This window comes from Pezoporus flaviventris, unplaced genomic scaffold, assembly GCF_033815535.1.
Source record: "Pezoporus flaviventris isolate CSIRO_AGI_PZ_B2104156 unplaced genomic scaffold, CSIRO_AGI_Pfla_v1 ptg000001l, whole genome shotgun sequence".
In the NCBI taxonomy this organism is placed as follows: domain Eukaryota; kingdom Metazoa; phylum Chordata; class Aves; order Psittaciformes; family Psittacidae; genus Pezoporus; species Pezoporus flaviventris.
In genome coordinates, this window is record NW_026892549.1 from 6,266,813 (window position 1) to 6,285,756 (window position 18,944).

General features: G+C 40.9%; 1 protein-coding gene across 13 annotated transcripts in view; it reads left to right on the forward strand.

Moving 5' to 3' along the window:
• The window catches only part of KALRN (kalirin RhoGEF kinase), a 514,073-nt gene that overhangs the window by 463,000 nt on the left and 32,129 nt on the right, over positions 1-18,944 (forward strand). For all 13 annotated transcript variants that reach the window (XM_061471725.1, XM_061471773.1, XM_061471114.1 and 10 more), the window contains 10 exons: positions 338-468; positions 4,109-4,175; positions 5,394-5,497; positions 8,048-8,117; positions 8,683-8,769; positions 9,555-9,647; positions 10,683-10,733; positions 11,063-11,140; positions 12,044-12,229; positions 15,745-15,916. In XM_061471725.1, coding sequence (XP_061327709.1) covers positions 338-468; positions 4,109-4,175; positions 5,394-5,497; positions 8,048-8,117; positions 8,683-8,769; positions 9,555-9,647; positions 10,683-10,733; positions 11,063-11,140; positions 12,044-12,229; positions 15,745-15,916 — 1,039 coding nt within the window. The remainder of the gene's footprint in view (positions 1-337; positions 469-4,108; positions 4,176-5,393; positions 5,498-8,047; positions 8,118-8,682; positions 8,770-9,554; positions 9,648-10,682; positions 10,734-11,062; positions 11,141-12,043; positions 12,230-15,744; positions 15,917-18,944) is intronic.

Sequence of the window (18,944 nt, forward strand, 5' to 3'; positions counted from 1 at the left end):
ACGTGTAGCCTAACGCTGGTTCTGACTGAGACACCATGATATTTTCAGGTTGTTTTGAAACTGGAAGAGTGTTCTCATCCTGTGGCTATTGGAACATCTTTTTTCCACCTTCTACCAGAGGACATCTTGTCTGTTTTAATGCTTTGGGAGTGGGTGTCTTACATCAACTTAAAACTAGTTTTGTTGTATTTTGCTAAGTCTTGCAGGAAAGTTGCTGAATACTCTGCTTGGTTTTAGACTACAGTGTTGATTGCAGAACTGACTTGAAACAGAAGATAACAGTGATGCTGGAGTTCGAGGATAATGTTTATTCTGTTGTTCTTTGGGGCTTTTTTAGACCCTTGAAGGAGGATCTTATCGAGGAAGCTTAAAAGATGCCACTGGCTGCTTAAGTGAAGGAATGGTACCTACAACTCCCCCACGAAACCTTGAAGAGGAACAAAAAGCCAAAGCAATGAGAGGCAGGATGTAAGTTGTCTTGCTAGTTTGTCTTTCTGAAATACGCACCAAAGGAGGACACATAGCTGCACTGAAAAAATACCTTGTAGTCAGTGAATGAGCATGGAACTGAGAGTAAAACTGTGTTCTGCTTGCTTTTGCTTTCTTAACCTGTAAAAATAGTTTTAAAAAGCCCTTTCACACCCAGGAAGTTCATCATCACGCTTTTAAATGTACAGCTTTTACACCAGATAGCAAATACCTGTTCCTGTAAAAGCCTCTGAACAGCTAGACAGGTATTACTGAGATACTTACTTTGGTAATTACTGCATTGCCAGAGGTAAAATCAGCTCTTAAATGAGGATATGTGGTTAACCTTGCTAGCTACCCTCAAGCAAAAGAACAGAGAATCCCACTAGGATTTTTTCAATGAGAGAATATTTTTTTACCTTAGTTATTAGCAAAGGTGGGGCAGAATTCAGATGCCTTTGTAGTGGAAACACACCACTGAAGAGGAAGTTTCATTTGGGAAACCCTCACGTTCATTATAATTGGAGGGGAAAGGAATGGTGACAGCTTCCGGAAGTTTTTTGGTTATTTTTTTACATTACCAGTGCACTCCCTTAAATGTAACAAAAAATAACACTTATGCCTTCAAAGCTTATCATGATCAAAGCATTTCTTAAATGCATAGTTCAGCTGAAAGATATTGGAGAAGTAGAATCAAGAATTATATGAAGGAGAGCTGAGGTAGCTGTTTCCTTCGTACTGCCCCTTACATTAACAATGGCAGATTGAAGGGAAAAGTAGTGGTCCATGCAGGTCTCACTGGAGTGTGGGAAGGTAAGAGGTGGAAGAGCAGCAGCCCATCTGGGAAAGCTGCCAAGTGGGGAAGGAAACCAAATCAGGGGAGAACAAGAAAGTTGTTAAAACTAGAAGAGGAAGTAGGAGCAGTGTTGGAGGACTGTGAAAGCCATCATTTGCTCCCGTAGTTTGCTGTAGGAAGCCAGAGAAGCAATACAATGAGGGACTTGGTCAACTCCCAGCAGCAGGCAGGGACATGGCACTCCTAGGTGTGTTTCAGAATAGGAGAAGTTTTCTGCTAGGGAGCCATCAGCCTTCCTGCAGGGACCACCTCTACGCACAGCTGTCTCCTAAAAGCCTCTCAGTATTGCAAGTTCTCGGGTTTCTCTGGTAGCAATTCATTAATTAGATAACTGGCAACTAACTGCAGGTCGCAGTTTTAGCGCAGAGACCTTTGCCACTCTAGGCATAGATACAGTAAGGCTTTCTAGCATGCCATGCTTCTGGTGGGGGGCCTGGTAGCGTGTTAGGTGTAATTAGTGACTGCCTACATCCAGATTTCCTAAACATCAGGATGCTTAGGAACACCTGCTAGTGGCTTTCAGCACAAGACATCTGTCTCCCTTTTAGCTCCTATGTGTCTGTGTTCTGTACTTCGCTGGATTTAATTTCGTAGCCATATGAGGCAGCTTAGCTCCAACTCAAGCTGTGAGCCCCCACTGCCCACAAAACAGCAGCTGAATCCTTGTACAGGCATGGGCAGCATGCGCATGCCAGCAGTTAGCCCTGGTGTTCAGAAAGCCCAAATCCATCAGGTTTGAGTGCTGCATTTCTACGAGCAGTAAGGCAAGAGTCTCGTTGAATAGTGTTTTTCAGTATAAATTTAATACAATATTACAAAGATATCTAGATACTCAGAAGTGAGGAGGCTCTACCATTGTTCCAGTTCATGCCATTTTAAATATAGCTGTGTAGTTAATACATGCTGGTGAACAGGGCAGGCACTTCCCAAGCAACTGCGTGTCCTTGCTTCATGTTATCAGATGAGGAGATGAGTGAACTTAAAATTTGGTCATCATGCATCTTAGAAATCTTAAATTTTGGAGTACCTCTAAGGTACCGTGTCAGGTAGGCTGCAGAGAACTTATAGAGATGGTCAAGGTTGATTTTTCTGCTGTTAGAAGAGGGGAGCTGGGGAAATACTGGTGCTGAGTTTAAGGTAAGCAGTCGATGTGCAGACCCTGGTTTCTAATAGAGGTGTAAATTTGCAGGTTTGGTCTGTTCACCTGGTAGACAGACACCTGGTCACTGCACTGATGTGTAATTCACACCCACCTGTGCACATGTCGTGCAGCATTATGTACTACAGGTACCAGCTGCTTCATTTTTAGAGCAGGATTTTGCCAGGTGGGCCCTTGCAGTACCTCAGACCAAAGGAGTGTCAGTGGGCAGGTGGGAGAGGTTCTCCCCATTCCCTCAGCAGCTCTCTGTGTCTGTGGGGAGTGATACAGGCTGAGGTGGTTGGAGCCAGAAAGTAACCTCCCAGCATGCCTCCCCGGGCAGAGAAGACACGGCAAGCCTTTTGCAAGGGCACGGTAGGTCAGCCAGCTAGAGGGATTGTACAGCATACACTTGCTAAGGCCACATGCTGCTGCTCTGTAGAAGAGCAGCCTTTTGCCCCATGCATGTTTACTACCCAGGCACAGAACTTGGCAGGGCACTTTGGTGAGCAAAAGCATCTGGCATAGCTGCTGCCAGCCCTCCCTTCTGCCAAGGGGGCTGGATTTCACTCTCAAATGAACAAGAAGCTGTTTGACCTCTTCCTGCCACATGTCTTACAAATCTCCTCTGCTCTGTCCGAGCAAGGGACATGTTGGGAGCACGGTGGGAGCAGGATTTATCTTCTTAGTAACCTCCTGTAACTGATTCTCTCATTGCAAGGCCAGTCTACTTCCCTCCTCATCCGCCCCAATATTTTCAACCAGGTTTTTATCTTAGTGCTGTTTGCCCTCAGCCTTTTTATTTCAGTCTGCTGACTGATGTGAATGGAGTGATATTAGACAAGAAAGTATCCCTCTGTCTTGTTAGCCTTGTTACTGCTGCAGTGAACTTGAGCACAGATGGAGTTTGTCACGTGCCAAATCTATGTCTTGGCGTAGTTGAGAGGCAAACTGTCTGCAGCAAGCTGTAACTTTTTGAAATTGTCCTCGAAAGAACATTATGTGATTAATCAGTTTGACTTACAAAGGAGGAGCTTTTTTTAGCTTGCTGTTGTTTACATGCATGAGGCCTTCATTAGATTACTCTCCTACACAGGGGTTATTAGCTCTCAAATCAACATAAAGCATTTGACACCCACACATAGATTACCTAGTCTGAAAGATTAAGCTCTTGGTTATGATGGGAGATGGGATTTGTTTTCCAAGTGTTTCAAACTGCTAAATTAAAACTTAATTGCTGAAACCTGGCCAAAGCCAGAGGGACTGGGGCAAGAAATCCTCTCCCAGAATGAGTCAGTACACATTTCCATTGCTGTCAGGGGTGCTGCATGGGGGGTGGAGGAAAGGGGAGTGGGGAGAGGTAGTTCAAAGTACAGGCAGCTGGTTGTGTTGCTGCTCTTGCAGCACCCTGGGATGTGGGGGGGAAGAGGGATAGGAGGAAAGAGTGGTTAAGACAATTGGAACTACTCTGACCTGAAATGTGATGTTTTTGTCATTTCCATTCCACTGAGCTGTGAGAGAAGAGTGATTTGTGTTACATGACCTGGATGACAGTAGGGTTTCATGAGAGGTAATATGTGATAAGAGGAGCAAACAGTAACATCAAGGAATAGGGTCAAATATGTGTGTTTTCTGTTTTAATTTAGGTTTGTCTTAAATGAGCTGGTACAGACTGAAAAAGACTACGTCAAAGACTTGGGAACTGTTGTGGAGGTGAGCTGAAGCAAACCCTTCTATGCAAAATGTTTTCCCACTAAAAAGCACCATGCTGACAAGTGACAACAACAAAAAGTACAGCATGAGAAACAAACTGCTTTATTTTGCACTCTGCTTCCATGGTCCCCTTCTCATGTTGACAGAAACAAGAAGAAATGCTTTTGGAAACTGTTTTTGTTTCCATCTAACAAATGTTGTATTTTAGGTTTCAACTCCAGTGTACAAAGGTTTTTCTTGGCTACCCTGCTTGTGACAAACTCTTTCTGCCATAATGCAGCCTGGATGGCAGTGGTGGAGAATAACTTATGCTCCTACCACTTACTGTGTGCGTTTTCTTGCTGTCACGTTGAGTAGCGGTAACATGTACTTTACTCAAGTTTGCACCTGGACTGAAGTCCTGTGTCTGAGTACCCTTGCAGAAGCTGTGTTTGGATCTGTGCTGAAGTGCAACTGTGGATTATTGTTTTACAAAAATAAAACCAAACCCAAAACCAACTTGAGATAAATCAGTCTTTTAAGCTTCAACTTGTAAAGACCTGGCTGGTTGCTAGCAATCATCTGTCAGAGCCAGCTCACATGCAGGGTCCAGTTTTTTTCCCAGCAGGGACTCAAAACTGGAGACACATGATTAAAGTGGGCTTTCAGCTATGATTTTGGCATTCACTAGTCCAGGGAGAATTATCAGCCCATCTAACAGTGATTTTCAACAGCTTCCAAACTTGAACCACTGGCAAACCTGGGCTCCAGTACTCTAAAGGCATGTAAAGAAACTCTGAGGAGGTGGGACAAATCCTGTTCACATGGCTCTTTAAACTTTCTGTTTGGCTTTATGCTCCCACAAAATACTCCTGGCGATTAATAGAAGAAATCTGTACAGAGTCTGTCTTCTTCCCCCTCTCTTCTAGAGAAGCCAAGAGCTTGATAAACTACTTTTGTTTAACTTTTATGTCCTAATTACACTTGTCACTTCATCTAGTAACAGTTTGTATAAGTATTGTAGATATTCAGAATAAATCCTTTAAAGTTCCATTTTAAGCAAACTGTGTAATTTAAAGTATCTCGGTGGGTTTCTGGTTTAAAATTATGCAAAAGCTATTTTAACTATTTTCAGTTTAAAAAATCCTGACCTTAAACTTTTGCTTCTTTGAAAAGAGTGTAATTATGCTCCCCCCTTCATACAAACCCTTTACTAATCACTGGTCATTAATCCTAAAGGGCTTCATGAAGAGGATAGAAGAAAAAGGAGTTTCTGAGGATATGAAGGGGAAAGACAAGATTGTATTTGGCAATATTCACCAGATCTATGACTGGCACAAAGAGTAAGTTTGTTGTTTAGTTCCTTTTTAAGCACCTTTCTAGCCACTCATCTATAAAGGATTGGGGTATTATGATGTCTGTATGTCTAAGCTGCTTTTAATTGGACATCAGCAGGTCATTCAGGGCTGAACTTCCAAAGGACGTTGCCTCACTTTAAATGATCTCTGTTGGTTTGTAAGTGCTGCTTAATAGCTTCACAAATCATGGCTACCTTGACTCCTGAGAACATGTTCTAATTCATGTTCTTTTAGCCACAGTTTCACAACACACTAGATCCCAGTATAGGGCTTTGTCTACACAATCAAAACTGGCACAACTGCATGATGCAAAGCATTGGTCCTGCATATAATCATTTCTCCCAGTGACAAAAACTGATGGGCTGTAGCTTTGCACTGGCTGGCTTCATGGAAGAGTGTTTTTCATGCTGTCTTTGATCACAGATACAGCTTTATGCTGGCTGAAACACCACGCCAGGAGTGCTGGTCAGTGTGACAAAAACGTTATACCCAAGAGAGTCTGCTCTGTGTCAGTGCTGTGCTGCCAGCGGCTCTGCCATTCCTTGCTAGGAAGAGGGAGCCACAAGAGGCTCAAGGGAGATATCATTTTGGTCCATCCATAGCTCCTGAGCTACTGCTCATAAGTAGTCCCAACATGACTCCCAGAGAGTTGCTGGATCCTCAGAAAAGCTACTGAGGCTGCCATAATTGTGTTTCTTGGGTCACAGATGTAGGTTCAATTCGTCCCACTGATGAGCAGTAGCAATGCTGGAAAGACGTGGTTTATTTCCTCTGTCTCATTGTTCTCAGCAGTATGAACATCTTCACATGTGGCTGAATGGATAGTGAAGGGAGACCATACCAGTAGTATTTGGCTAGTATGGTGATAAAATGTAAATCATAGAATCATAGACTGGTTTGGGTTGGAAGTGACCCTAAAGATCATCTAGTTCCACCCCTCCTGCCACAGACAAAGACACCTTCCTCTAGACCAGGTTGCTCAAAGCCCTGTCCAGCCTGGGCTTGAATACCTTCAAGATACTTCTCACATGAAAACCCTGACATGCTTCGGCCTAGTTGATGAATTTGAGTCTGAGTTAGGAGCTCTCTTCCTTACTCATACAAATAGCTTTCAGAAAGCTGCAGGAAACACAAGGCTTATTTAAAACCCTGGACCATTTTCCCTGTAACTTTAAGAACAGCAATGTTGCTTATGGACAATATGGTTATCATTTCAACTCTGACACTCAGAAATACTCTACAGCTCCAGCTAACTAGAATTTGAGCATGCATGTGAAGACTTGAGCAATGGACACCAGGCTGGATCTTCAGCTCTGGACATTTCCCTTATGCAGGAAACACAGTATCCTTCCCATCATGTGTCTCACAGGTGTTTATCTCATGGCTTGGGCCTCTCCTTATGTTCTGACAAATGCCCTGTGAGCACAAAACAAAAAATGTCAGAAAAAGTTTCGCCATGTATCAGGTTGATACCACCAACAGAGTGATTTCACCAGTGCCACTCACTGTTTCAGTGTGATGATAAGAGTTTTCTGTAACACATGAAGAGTGATTCCCTATTTTTAGTTCTGCATATCTGGGTCAAAAAGTCTGCTTAAATGCAGATGAATTTAATATTTATGGAGGATTGAGTTATGGAAGCAGCTGTATCTGATGGTAGCAATAGGGATGTTTAGTTGGCACAGCTCTCCAATATACATCTTTTTTGGGGGGTTCTGGGATTTCTTGGGACCAGACCATTGAAAGCATGTCCTCTCACCAAGTCTGGCTATTATAGCAAATCCATGGAGGCATTTGTGACAGAAATCCTGCAGTGAAAAAGGAGGATAATCATGGAAAGGGAGGTTGTCAGGACTTGCCTACCAGTTAGAAAAACCTACCGGTATCTCTAATGTTCAGTTTAGCTGCTTTTACCTCACTTTTAGGCATTGTAGTATATTCTTGGTAAGGAATGACATTCAAGCTAGAATGAATTACATCCCCAAAGGGCAGGTCAAGATAGAGACAGTATTTATGAATTACTGTTATGAATTACAGTATATTACTGTTAGTAATATACTGAAAAACATTGAAAACCAGAACATACCAAAACTCTACCAGCAAAAACACGTTGATGTGTTTATTCAAGAAGAAACTTCTGCATCTCTTTCACATTGACCGGTACTCCAAATACGCTCATGCAACTGAGAACTCCTGGTAAAGCTTCAGTTGAGTTTTCACAAACATTTTGGAAAAGTTTTACTTTGGGAGTTGTCAGTAAATGGAAGCAACTAGATAGTAATTGGCACTTCTTGAAAATTGAAACTGCTGTAATAGTAAAGAAGAGCAGGTAGCTTTGAAAGGGAAGACCTCCACATATCACAGCTCTCATCTAATGTTTTAGAAATCTCACCATTAAGGGCTGAAGCCAAGCTTATCTTCTCATTTATTATTGAATACTCTAGCTAAAATTGCACCAATATATCTGAAGGACAGCTAGCTTGCTGCTGGGATGGCCTAAAGAAGTATCCTTAAACGCTGATATTTTTTTTTCAGCTTTTTCCTGGCTGAACTAGAAAAATGTCTTCAAGAACCTGACCGTTTAGCACAGCTTTTTATTAAGCATGTAAGTTTTATTTTGTTACCTATCACTAGTATAATTGTCACCTAGGGTGTGATGACTTATTTCCAAAAACATCTGTTTGCATCGACTTGATACTTTTACATGTCTAAACTTAAGTATCCCTATAATTAATGCATCTTCAGTGAGCAGCTGGATTGAACTAAAGCATTAATCATTGCCTTCTTGCAGACTTCTTATTTGGGGGAAAAATAGATGTGGCCACGGACATCTGCCAAAATATAATTATGGCAGGTACTTGCCAAATGCTATGATTGACATGTTTATGTGATATTAGCTAGAGCACAATTCTGTAGGAAATTTCAGACCTACCAGTGTGGGGATGACATCTCTAACTGGCTACCCCCCTGGAAACCTCGCCTTGCCTAAGGTGCAGAAGTGGAGAATGGAACCAGTTACCAATTTACCTTTCCTACTTCAGCAAACTAAATCTTTGATTAAACAAAAAGTAATGACGATCAAGCAGAAGGTGATAGCAAATTTCTGCCAGCTTTTAATAACAGAACAGATGATAGCCAATATCTCACCAGGCTGCCTCTTGCTTTCATAGGAGCGGCGATTACACATGTATGTGGTATATTGCCAAAACAAGCCACGATCTGAATATATAGTAGCTGAGTATGAGGCATACTTTGAGGTAAGCATAGCTCATACGTTACTGCTACTTACAGCTGGGAGTCCTAGTCAAGTAGACTGTTCTGTAACCTGTGGGGTTTGCTGAAAACAAGCTGTAGAAGATTTTGATACTGCATGTGCTGCTAAAGTCTCTGCTATGGAGAAAAAATATGTTATTGCTTAATCTATTTCAAATTTTCATATTGTTAATTAATAATAAATATTTAATCCAGTACTAACTGTCTGTGGCCCTCAGAGTGCCACAATTGCCTTGATATCTCTTCAAAATAAAACAAGACTTTTTAATCTGTAGTCTATAAACAGGGAGGAGGTAAAAGTTGTTGGATCTGGATGGTGCCTGTCATAAATTCCCAATAACCTTGTCTGTTTCAAGAAATCTTTGGACTAGGCATATTTAGATATTAATGTGAAAGAAGTTAGTTTAACAAGGGAAAGATGTTTCGTTTCACCCAAGGGCATGAGGCCAGCTCTGCAGGACTTGTCTGTGAGCTTATCCCCACTGCAGTAGAAAAAGTAGTCTCCAGACCTTGCAGTCCTGCTCAGTCAGCTCAAAGTGGGAAGGGACCTTGTGCTTTCCAATGCCTTCCAGCTTGTTCATGACTTTTGCCCAGTCCTTGCCTAAATAGGATATGCCAGATTTTTAAATCCTCTAAAATTCCCTCTTGCAAACAAAAGATTAAGAACAGACCAACTTGCTGTGGAAGTAAGTCTCTGCTAAGATACTTTATCATATTCTCTGTCTCACTCTGTGACTATTTGCAATTGTTCTTAATCCTTAATTTTTAGGAGGTTCAACAGGAAATTAGCCAACGGCTGACCATCAGTGACTTTCTCATCAAACCCATTCAAAGAATAACTAAATATCAGCTTCTTCTCAAGGTGAGTGGAAAGATACAATTTAGGCTAAACTGCATTTTGAATTAATTATTTTATATTAGCCTTAGTTTTAAATGAGGAGTAACTTAATCAAATTAAGAGAAAAGAGGAGTCTGCTTAAGCATGGGCGTACAGTGACACAGTCCCATGGAAAATGTCCAGGGAGCAGGCAGGCCACATCTGTGGGAGCAGTTTACAATGTAGGATGATAAAAACATTTTTTTTTTCTATTGGATTTTCTTTTCTAGAAGAGTGAACTTCAAATGGGAATTTTCTTACTGTAAAGTTTCAGAGCAAACTAGGGTTTTTCTAATTGCAGTAAAGATGTGTCAATAAAGCGTGTCTTTGGTGCTGAATGGTATTCTTCTAATAAATGCTATAGCCTCCATTTCTAAATAGCTCTCTTCAAATTAGCATAAGAAACTTATTTCCAGAATATTCTGCTGTCTGAAAACCTGAGGTGCTCACTGCAATTTTTTCCCAGGGAGTGTGACCACTTTGGCCTCTTGCTGACTTATGTACAGTGCCAGTTATTCAGCATCTCTGAAAATTCATCCCTAACGGTCTCAAGCTAATATTTAAAATTAAATGTCTGAACCCTACCTGTAACCTCCAGCAGTATCAGAGTGCTGAGCTGGTTTCTTCTCCTTTTTGGGCTAGTCTCAAGCAAGATACCATCAGCCCACAGTTTGGTAATTACACACTAGCAAAGACACAGCAGCATGTTCTCTGAAATGCCAAAAGGAAAAGAAAAATCTTCAAGTGTGTGTGTGTGGTCTTGTGGCTTTAGACAGAGACCAAGTAAGCATTCCCAAGGGCTAATCCCAGCTTTGTCTTTTTATTATGATGTTTTCAGTAACCGTCCATACCCCTCTTCCATATCTACAGAAGTGGTTATACCATTCAGCAACCTCTGAAGATGAATTTATTAATATTAGCAGTTCCTTCTCAGAACATCTCATGCTGAATGTGCTTTTCCAACATCTTTTGTTTTCTCTTTCTGAAGTGCCTTAATGCAAACCTTTCTGCTTTCTCCAGGACTTCCTGAGGTACAGTGAAAAAGCTGGTCTGGAGTGCTCCGATATAGAGGTACATTTTCGTGTCCTGGACAATAAGGCTATGTTATCTAATGGCACTTTATATGCAGGAAAGAAAACTCCAATATTTGACAATAGCTGAAGATCCTGCTGGTTTTCTAAATGTGGTATTTCTCTTAGCTTGTCAGAAGTAAAAGATGAAAGTGCAGTCCTGCACTGTAGGTGCACCATCCTCTTTTAGACACTACTGTACATCTTCAGTGCATGAGGGCCTCACCATGAATAACTGCTATCACACTGTTGAAGTTCATTATTTGACATTTTGCTTTTAGAAACCCTCTGATCCTCTTGTAATAACACAACATCCTTTTTCCTTAACAGAAAGCGGTTGAATTAATGTGCCTTGTACCGAAACGTTGCAATGATATGATGAACCTGGGCCGCCTCCAAGGCTTTGAGGTATGAATTTGCATTCTGCTTATAATAACAACTAGGGAAGAAAAGGTATTTTATCTTTCTATGATTGTCTCTACAATCTGACCTACACCAGGCTGTTTATCTAGTTCTTGTTCTTCTCCAGTGCTGAGCTGCATCCTTTGGTGAGGTTTTGAAGGTGGGGGTGGTATACCTCTCACTCTAAACTTGTGACAATATGCCTGTTGTTTCTTCAAAATGTGAGGTCTGTAACAGCTTCAGCAACCTTGAATTAAACTTCTTGTATCTGTTGCCAGAGAAAAATAAGTGGTGACCCAGACTGCACTGACTGTTAGTAAGGTAACCTAGCATTAACATGTTAACAGCTCCCTCTGAGTTTGGCAACATCCAGGAGGGGACTTGTGAGTTATAATCCCACAGGTTATGGCTTGTGGTTTGTAACTAAGCCAGAACAGACTTTGGCAGTCTTCGTGAGATGTCTTATCTCCAAAATAAAGTCAAGTTTGTCTTACTATCTTATGCATTGTAGCATTCCTGCAAACAGGTAGGTCCTGTTTCTCTGTACCTTAGGTGTTGTGTCGTTGACTACTGGCTTAGGGAGTGATGGAGAGCTCATGACTAGAGGGAATTCAAGACACATTACAATAACAAACTACATAATGGGAATGGTGTTTGAAATGAAGTATACAAAACAGTCTACTTGAGATCTCTTGCTTTTGGTTTTATATGCACAATCAATAGCAATGAGAACAAAGAAAACCTGTTATTTTCAAGATTTACAAGATTGCTGCTTTGATAACTTACAGGAAATATGTCTCACATGTATTCAGTGTTGCCTGGAAAACTTGGACTGCATGCAATGTAGATTGTCTTGCAGGATCATGGTGGGTCAGGGTTTGTAATGTTGGTGCCATGCCTTCTTCTCAGGGCAAGCTGACAGCTCAAGGAAAGCTGCTGCAGCAGGACACCTTCTACGTGACAGAGCAGGATTCTGGAGTTCAGTCTCGACCAAAGGAGCGTAGGGTGTTTCTCTTCGAGCAAATAGTTATCTTCAGTGAACTCCTTAGAAAAGGATCTTTAACTCCAGGCTACATGTTCAAGAAAAGCATAAAGGTAAGATAGATATAGGAAGGGAGAGGCATGTTCTGTTTGATGCTCATATAAGTTTGCCACTTACCTATGCTGAGATTGGTCCATCCTGTCATAGGTGGACAACAATTTGCAGAAAACATTTGCATTTACATTTCAGTGGATCAGAAGCTGTTTAAGACCATTTTCAAATAAAACACTGGGTGTCTAAATTTACTGCATGATTTTTACAAGGAACAGTCAGGGCAGGTCCTCTGTCATTCATAGCTCTGAGTTAGCAAATATTACTACAAAAGCCTATAGTAGTCAAAGGAAGTATACAGTTGTTGATTTAAGCATGATCATAAAAGGTAGGAGAAGGTGTAGCATCCAGAACAGTCATCTTAGGCCAAATTGTAAGTAAATACTAAGCCTCTATGAGACATTACAGGAAATAATCTCCCATATTGGGGGAGGGCTCTCAGTACAGATGTGAATGTTGCAAGAAGACAGAACTATTTCAAAACCAAAGAAAGCCACACATAGTTCTAAAAATGCAGCTGTGAGGAATCATAAAACCAGCTAAACTATAAAGAAAGTTTTAAGACATTAATTTTGGTTTTAAATAATCTTTCCACATTATGGGGCTGGGGCTAAAAGTGAAAACTGAAAGTAGCCAGCGAAAATACTTATTTGTTTATTTAAGGGGTTTTATTCTTGTTTGACAAATGCAAAGTTAACCTCTGAAATAGTAAGTGAAGGTAAGTGAATGCTGCACTTCTGGTAGAACAACCTTTGCTGTGCCTGCAGAAAGAGCAAAGCCACTGTTCCATTTGAATGTCTTGATTGTTCGAAGCTGAGAAAGCAGTCTGGGATTGATTTTAACCACCAAATTGGTTAAAAAAAAAAGATGTGGGAGAATGCATTGTGTTTGCTCTAAATTTTAAATGGTACATTAATATGAAAGGGAAGAGAACATTATCAGGTGAAATAATGCGTATTAACTATGTATAACTAAACAAATCTATGATAAACAGCGTATTTACTGAAATGAGGACATCTTGTTTGACAGAAATGGCAGCATTTACTGAAAAGCCTGTATCCATTTGCAAGTCAGTGTATTTCAGAGTTTCCAACCAAATAATAAGCTATAAAGGAAAAACCTAAAGTGTACAAATAAAAAATCATCGTGATTTAGATGATCAGCTTTGATTTTATTTTACTGCTGATTTAAATCATTATTAAAGTTGGAGATGGAAATAATAATTTTTTCTTCAGTTTATTGGATGTATAACAATGAGGCTTTTATCTGCAGGAAACAATCCCTGAATTGTATATTGTAGATAAAGAGAGAAAAATAAATTTCTCCTAATGTCAATAAAATGAGCTTGCCTCAAGGGTATGAGTTGCTTTTCTACTTAAACAGCCCATGAAAGTAATGTTGTTGTCACTGCCTGAGCTTAAAATTTTTGTGTGATAGTTTTCCAGCTCCTCTTTTCTTCCATTTGGCAAACAGCTTGTTCTCCTGTTGAGTGCCTGCAGCAAGTGTGGGATCCCCCATGGCTCCATCTGCATCTGCCCCACTGCAGCGTGGAGTCTGTATGCCGGCAGCTCTCACACCCTGCCTCCCAGCCCCTACTTCAGCTTCTGGCTGCTTTTGCATTTCTCCCATGCTTTCCCACAGAGATGAGCTGTGGCCTTCAGTGGAACAGGACCATTCCCTACAGCAGGACCATTCCCCTCCTCTCTGTGCCCTGGACATCATCGTACAGTGGAGCCTCAGTCTCAGCTGGGTGATTCTCTGGCAAGAAGCACTTTGTCCAAAGGTGTCACATAAACAAGCTGCCTCATCACCTGTCTTTCATAATCCTGCCCTAGAAGTAGTCATCCAGAAACTGCATGTAGTCTGAGTTTATGGGACAGAATTTGAGGAGGATTTTATACTGTCAGCTAGGACCAAGTTTCTTTGACCTTGGTTCAAGTGCTGACAAGATCCTGCTGGGCAGGTTGAATGCCTCTTTATGGTAGTTATCAGTGGTAGTTATCTCTGGCTAGCTGGGATACCATCTGCAGTCATGGTTGTCCAGTTCTCTTGGAGACATTCCTGAGAGAAGGAGGCTGTTTCCCTGCTGGTTGCATCCTCCGACACAGCAGAAGGACCTAGCCAGCATAAGATATTCCATTTCTTTCCTTTGTGTCACAGCCACTGCTAAGCACTGAGGTATCTCCGTCAGAGTAACAAGTACATATGACTTCAGATGCAGCCATTCTGGTCAGGGAGATGAGGCTTCTAAATACTGCTCTCCAAAGTCTGTCACATTCGAACTATGACAGAAGCTTTAGCATGATGTCCTACAGTAGCAAAGGACCTTTCTTCATGCGCTGAGGTAGTTAGCATTCAGAAATTGCACATCCCTTCTTGGATGCTTCTCACTTGTATACCTTTCAGACTCTGTAAACACCTAAGTGGGTAGCCTTGGCAAATGCACCTCCCTGAGACACAAATGGGTTAGGGACCTGTAAGTCATCTTTTTCCTGGAGTCATACCAGGATTGACTTGCTTGCTTTGGCTACCAATCAAAGGAGCAAAAGCTCAGAACAAGAGGAAGGGCATTGTCCAGACTCACTGTCTGTCTCTCCTTGACCTCATGTCAGAGGAGTTCCTGCATGTCCCTCTGACTTCACAGAGACCCTCAGAAGAGAAGGAAGAGGTTTCTTCCATCTTGCAGTTTGAATCCGGAGCAGTGTTCAGATGTAGAGTGAATCTCTCCATACCTTGACAGATATTTAGAGCAACTGAAGATAGACTTCTAGAGGGATGTTATTGCCTTAGTCTTTGGAGCTGTCTACTTTTGATATGAAGTCTTTTTTTGAAAGGCTGCGGCAACCTATTCGTGTTTACTATCATAGATATAAGTAGCTTAGGAAAAGTTAAAGTTATGGGTGCACTTAAACAGAGGGCTTACAAGGGCAGGACATCAGCTGAAGTTGCCATCCATGAGATTTCAAAAAGAGTATCTGTGACTGCAAACAAGTGAAGTGATTGTGCACACATGACTAATCTGCTAGAAAGAAGAAGGTCTTTTCAAGCATCAAGGGAGAATTGCTGGTTTTGTTTTTTTCTGGGTATATCCCTGTGCACAGCCCATTCCATTTTTAAAATACTCTGATGACTGAGACTTTCTTTTCCATGGAGGATAAGAAATGTAAACATTTATTTAAATTGGAGAAATGTTAGACTTTATTAACATCTTAGTATGAACATTTTAACTGTATTTATGGCTTACAGTATATTTTTAGCACATCAGTCAGGTCTGTTACCTTAAAACAGAAGTTATAATTCAAGACAAGGCAGGCGCATGTCTAGTACCTCTGTCATATTAAGCATAATATTTAAGATCTATCTACCTAAACCTAAATGAGGCGAATTCTTCTGATGATGATCTGGCAGTCTGTTATTGGACTGTTTTCTTCAGAAACTTTTCACAATAATTTTATTCTGATTCTTGAGTGATGTTAACTCATGCTCCATGTAACGTGCTTACCTTGGCTTGTTTCAGATGAACTACCTTATCATTGAAGAAAACGTGGACAATGATCCCTGCAAGTTTGCTTTAATGAGCCGGGAAACATCAGACAGAGTCATTTTACAGGCAGCTAATCCAGAAATTCAGCAAGCTTGGGTACAGGACATCAACCAAGTTCTGGACACACAAAGAGATTTCCTAAATGGTATGTACATTTTGCTCTTTTTCCTGATTTTGCTCTGTTTCCCGAGCTGTGATGCTGAGTGGGGTATGGAATCTTTGTGTCTTTGTTTGCTCTATGAGAAAAATATTCAGCAATTTTTCATAAAGGAGAAAACTGGAGCCCAGTGTGCCTGTTACTAAGCACTGAGTCAAGTGGTATCCACAGTGTACATGGGAAAGCATCGTAATTTACAGCTGGTCTTTGGAAAGAGACTACCTCAGTGCCACTGTGCAGAGGTCCTGCATGCCAGGTTTGCCTGATGAGAAGGTGAATCATGGGAGGAGGGCTGGGCAAGCCTAACCTGAACTGCTCTTGTAGTCCTGGAGCCCACCCTGAGAAGCTGCTGGACCTCATCTTGCATTAAAGACTGCAGGTCACTCTGGCCTGGTTTCTTTAGCAGCATCTCATGGACTGTTTCTGCCAGCCTATCTGCTGCCTGCTTAAAAAGACTGTGTTTCCCTATGCAGTTGCTGTGCATGTTATCAGTCAGTTTCATGTTCAGATCTCAAGTTCCTCCATCAGTGATGTCTCTTTGGAAGTACTTTTGTGCAAGACTTCAAAAATGCTGGGGTTTGCAGGGCTGTATCACCTGGTGCTTTCCATTCTACAGGGAGATTTTAAATCTGATCCCTTCCCAAGGCCATATCAAAGGCAGGTTGCCATTGTATCTACAGTGTCTGCCACTTAACTCAGAGCAGGGCTTATCCCCAAGAACAGATAAACAAGCACACATGATCTACAGAAGTGTGTATTTTGAAAATGCAAAGGACTCAAATTCAGGTAACAATTTTAGTTTGTTCTTGCTCATGACCGGATGAGGGAAAGAGGAGGAACCAAAACTAGACAAGAAAAATCTAAAAATAGTATCTCTTTTGTTTAAGTGGGAATAATTACTTTGGATAGTTCCAAAGTTGTTTTGCACTATTCATTTCAAAACGGCCTTTTTTTACAGATCTTATATTAGAAAAGAGTCCTATATTTAAAAGCTTAATACATATTCAATAATGAAGCTTTTTTTTTTTTTAATTGGAATGTTTTGGCTTGGCACAATCTGGTAGCTGTTTTTGAATTTTGGCTTTTGGTGTTCAGTTTTGTGGATTTTTCTGTTGCAAAATCTGAAGATTCTCTTTCAGTTCACATCAAAACAGAGGTTCCCTTTTCTTCACCATGGAGATTTTTTAGATTTTAATTCAGCTTAGTTTCACTTTTCAGAAGTTAACTGGGAAAGGATTGCATGCAAAAGCTGTTTGTGACAGCTAAAAAAACTGTGGCTGAGCTGAGAAGGGAAACAGTTTCACCCATGATTCCAAGACTTGATATTGGGGTTTTGTGACTTGCAATAGAAAGGTCCTCCTACAACCACTTCTAAAATGATTCATTAAATACTTCGATGAGCTGAGCAGTCTCAAATTCTCCAGTTTGACCATTTGGTACCAAAACTTGCTGGTTTTGTGTCAGTGCACTTGGCTTTAAATGAAGGATTACTGGAATAAAAATAAGTTCCACCAATGGTTACGTACAGAAATTTTTTTAGACACTGAGAACTCCACAGACACCAGTGCAGGGGTTTTCTGTCCCTTCCACATCTTTCTTACTCATTATTCTTATCCTACCAGAAATTGCTGCCCTGTGAACCCTTTTTTCTACTGAAGCATCTTCATAACCCCTATTTAGCCTATCTTCTGTGAGGCTGGCAAAGAATTTGATGGGTTAGGAACATAATCGTCAGTATCTCTGAAGCTAGAAGGAAAAATAGGTTTATATTAAAACAAAGGCTTAAGGACTCACTTTTAAACCTATAAATAAGATCCAAGAAAATGATATTGCATCCAGTAAAGCCTTTCCAGTCCAGAACAATTTAAGTGGCTTTTAGGATGTAATCTTATTGAGGTTGACTAATCTTTAAATACGTTCTTTAGCTTTGCATTTCATTAAAGCAGATGTTTTCTGCCTTTAAAATCATATTAAATCCACACTGAGCCCATGCTGCATAAACTTAATAACAAAATATTCCCTGTGTGTTCTTGCCCAAGCTGTCTCTGTTTTTCTCTCCTCAACAGGGAACCCGTTTAGAGTATGGCACCATGTACAGAGCATAGTATTTGCATCCACAGTTCATGAATATGTAAAACCTGGTGCAATTCCGCTGTAATATGCAAACTTTTCATATTTTTCCTTGGACAAGCTAAAGCTGCTGAGCTTGAGAAACAAACTGTGCCAAATGATTGACTGTAGGGACTGTTCTTTCATTTTGCTCTAAGAAGCAAGCTGTAAAGAGAATAAGTCACTGATGGTTGTATTTCATAAGGAAAATGCCATTGAACTGTACTTTTTTAAAAATCATGTTTTGTGGGGGCTTTTGAGAGAGAAAGAGAGCACGCAAGTATGTGGACAGTGATTTTTGCTAGAAGCTTGTAAGAATACTAACAGATGTTGAACAGGAGGCTGGAAGCCAGGCCTTGCTGTGATAGTTTATGGTGGAATTAGTAGTTAAAGTGAACACTTGCCTAAATACCCTTTAAAAGCACTGAGTGGGATAGATTGTTTGAAGATAGATTAGTAAGTATTCATCAAGATCTTACTGCTAAAGATCTTGCAGCTTAATGTACTGTATATACTAGAAGATTGTCACCATAATTGTCAAAATCATTGTCAGAGTTCTCCCCAACCTTCCTTTTTCTCTGTGCCTGATCTGCAGCAGCACCAAACCATTCTCAGCTGCAGCTGAGGTGGCTGAGTTACAGTGTAGCCACTGTGGCATAAATACAAAGCACTTTTGTGTCAGGAGTCACTGTGTAGATTTTGGAGCCAAGTAATCTTCTGGATTGCTACAGATCTATGTTTGTGTCCTTTTGAAGAGAATGGTAATATGGCACCCTCCTTGATTTATTCTTTTTTTTTTAGTCTCTATTCTTAAGTATTGAGTGATTCCTTGTTGGAGTAGTCCTGCCTTTCCCTGGAAGGGGAATGCTAGAGAGTATGCTGTGTGGTATTGAGCCTTTCTGTTTTT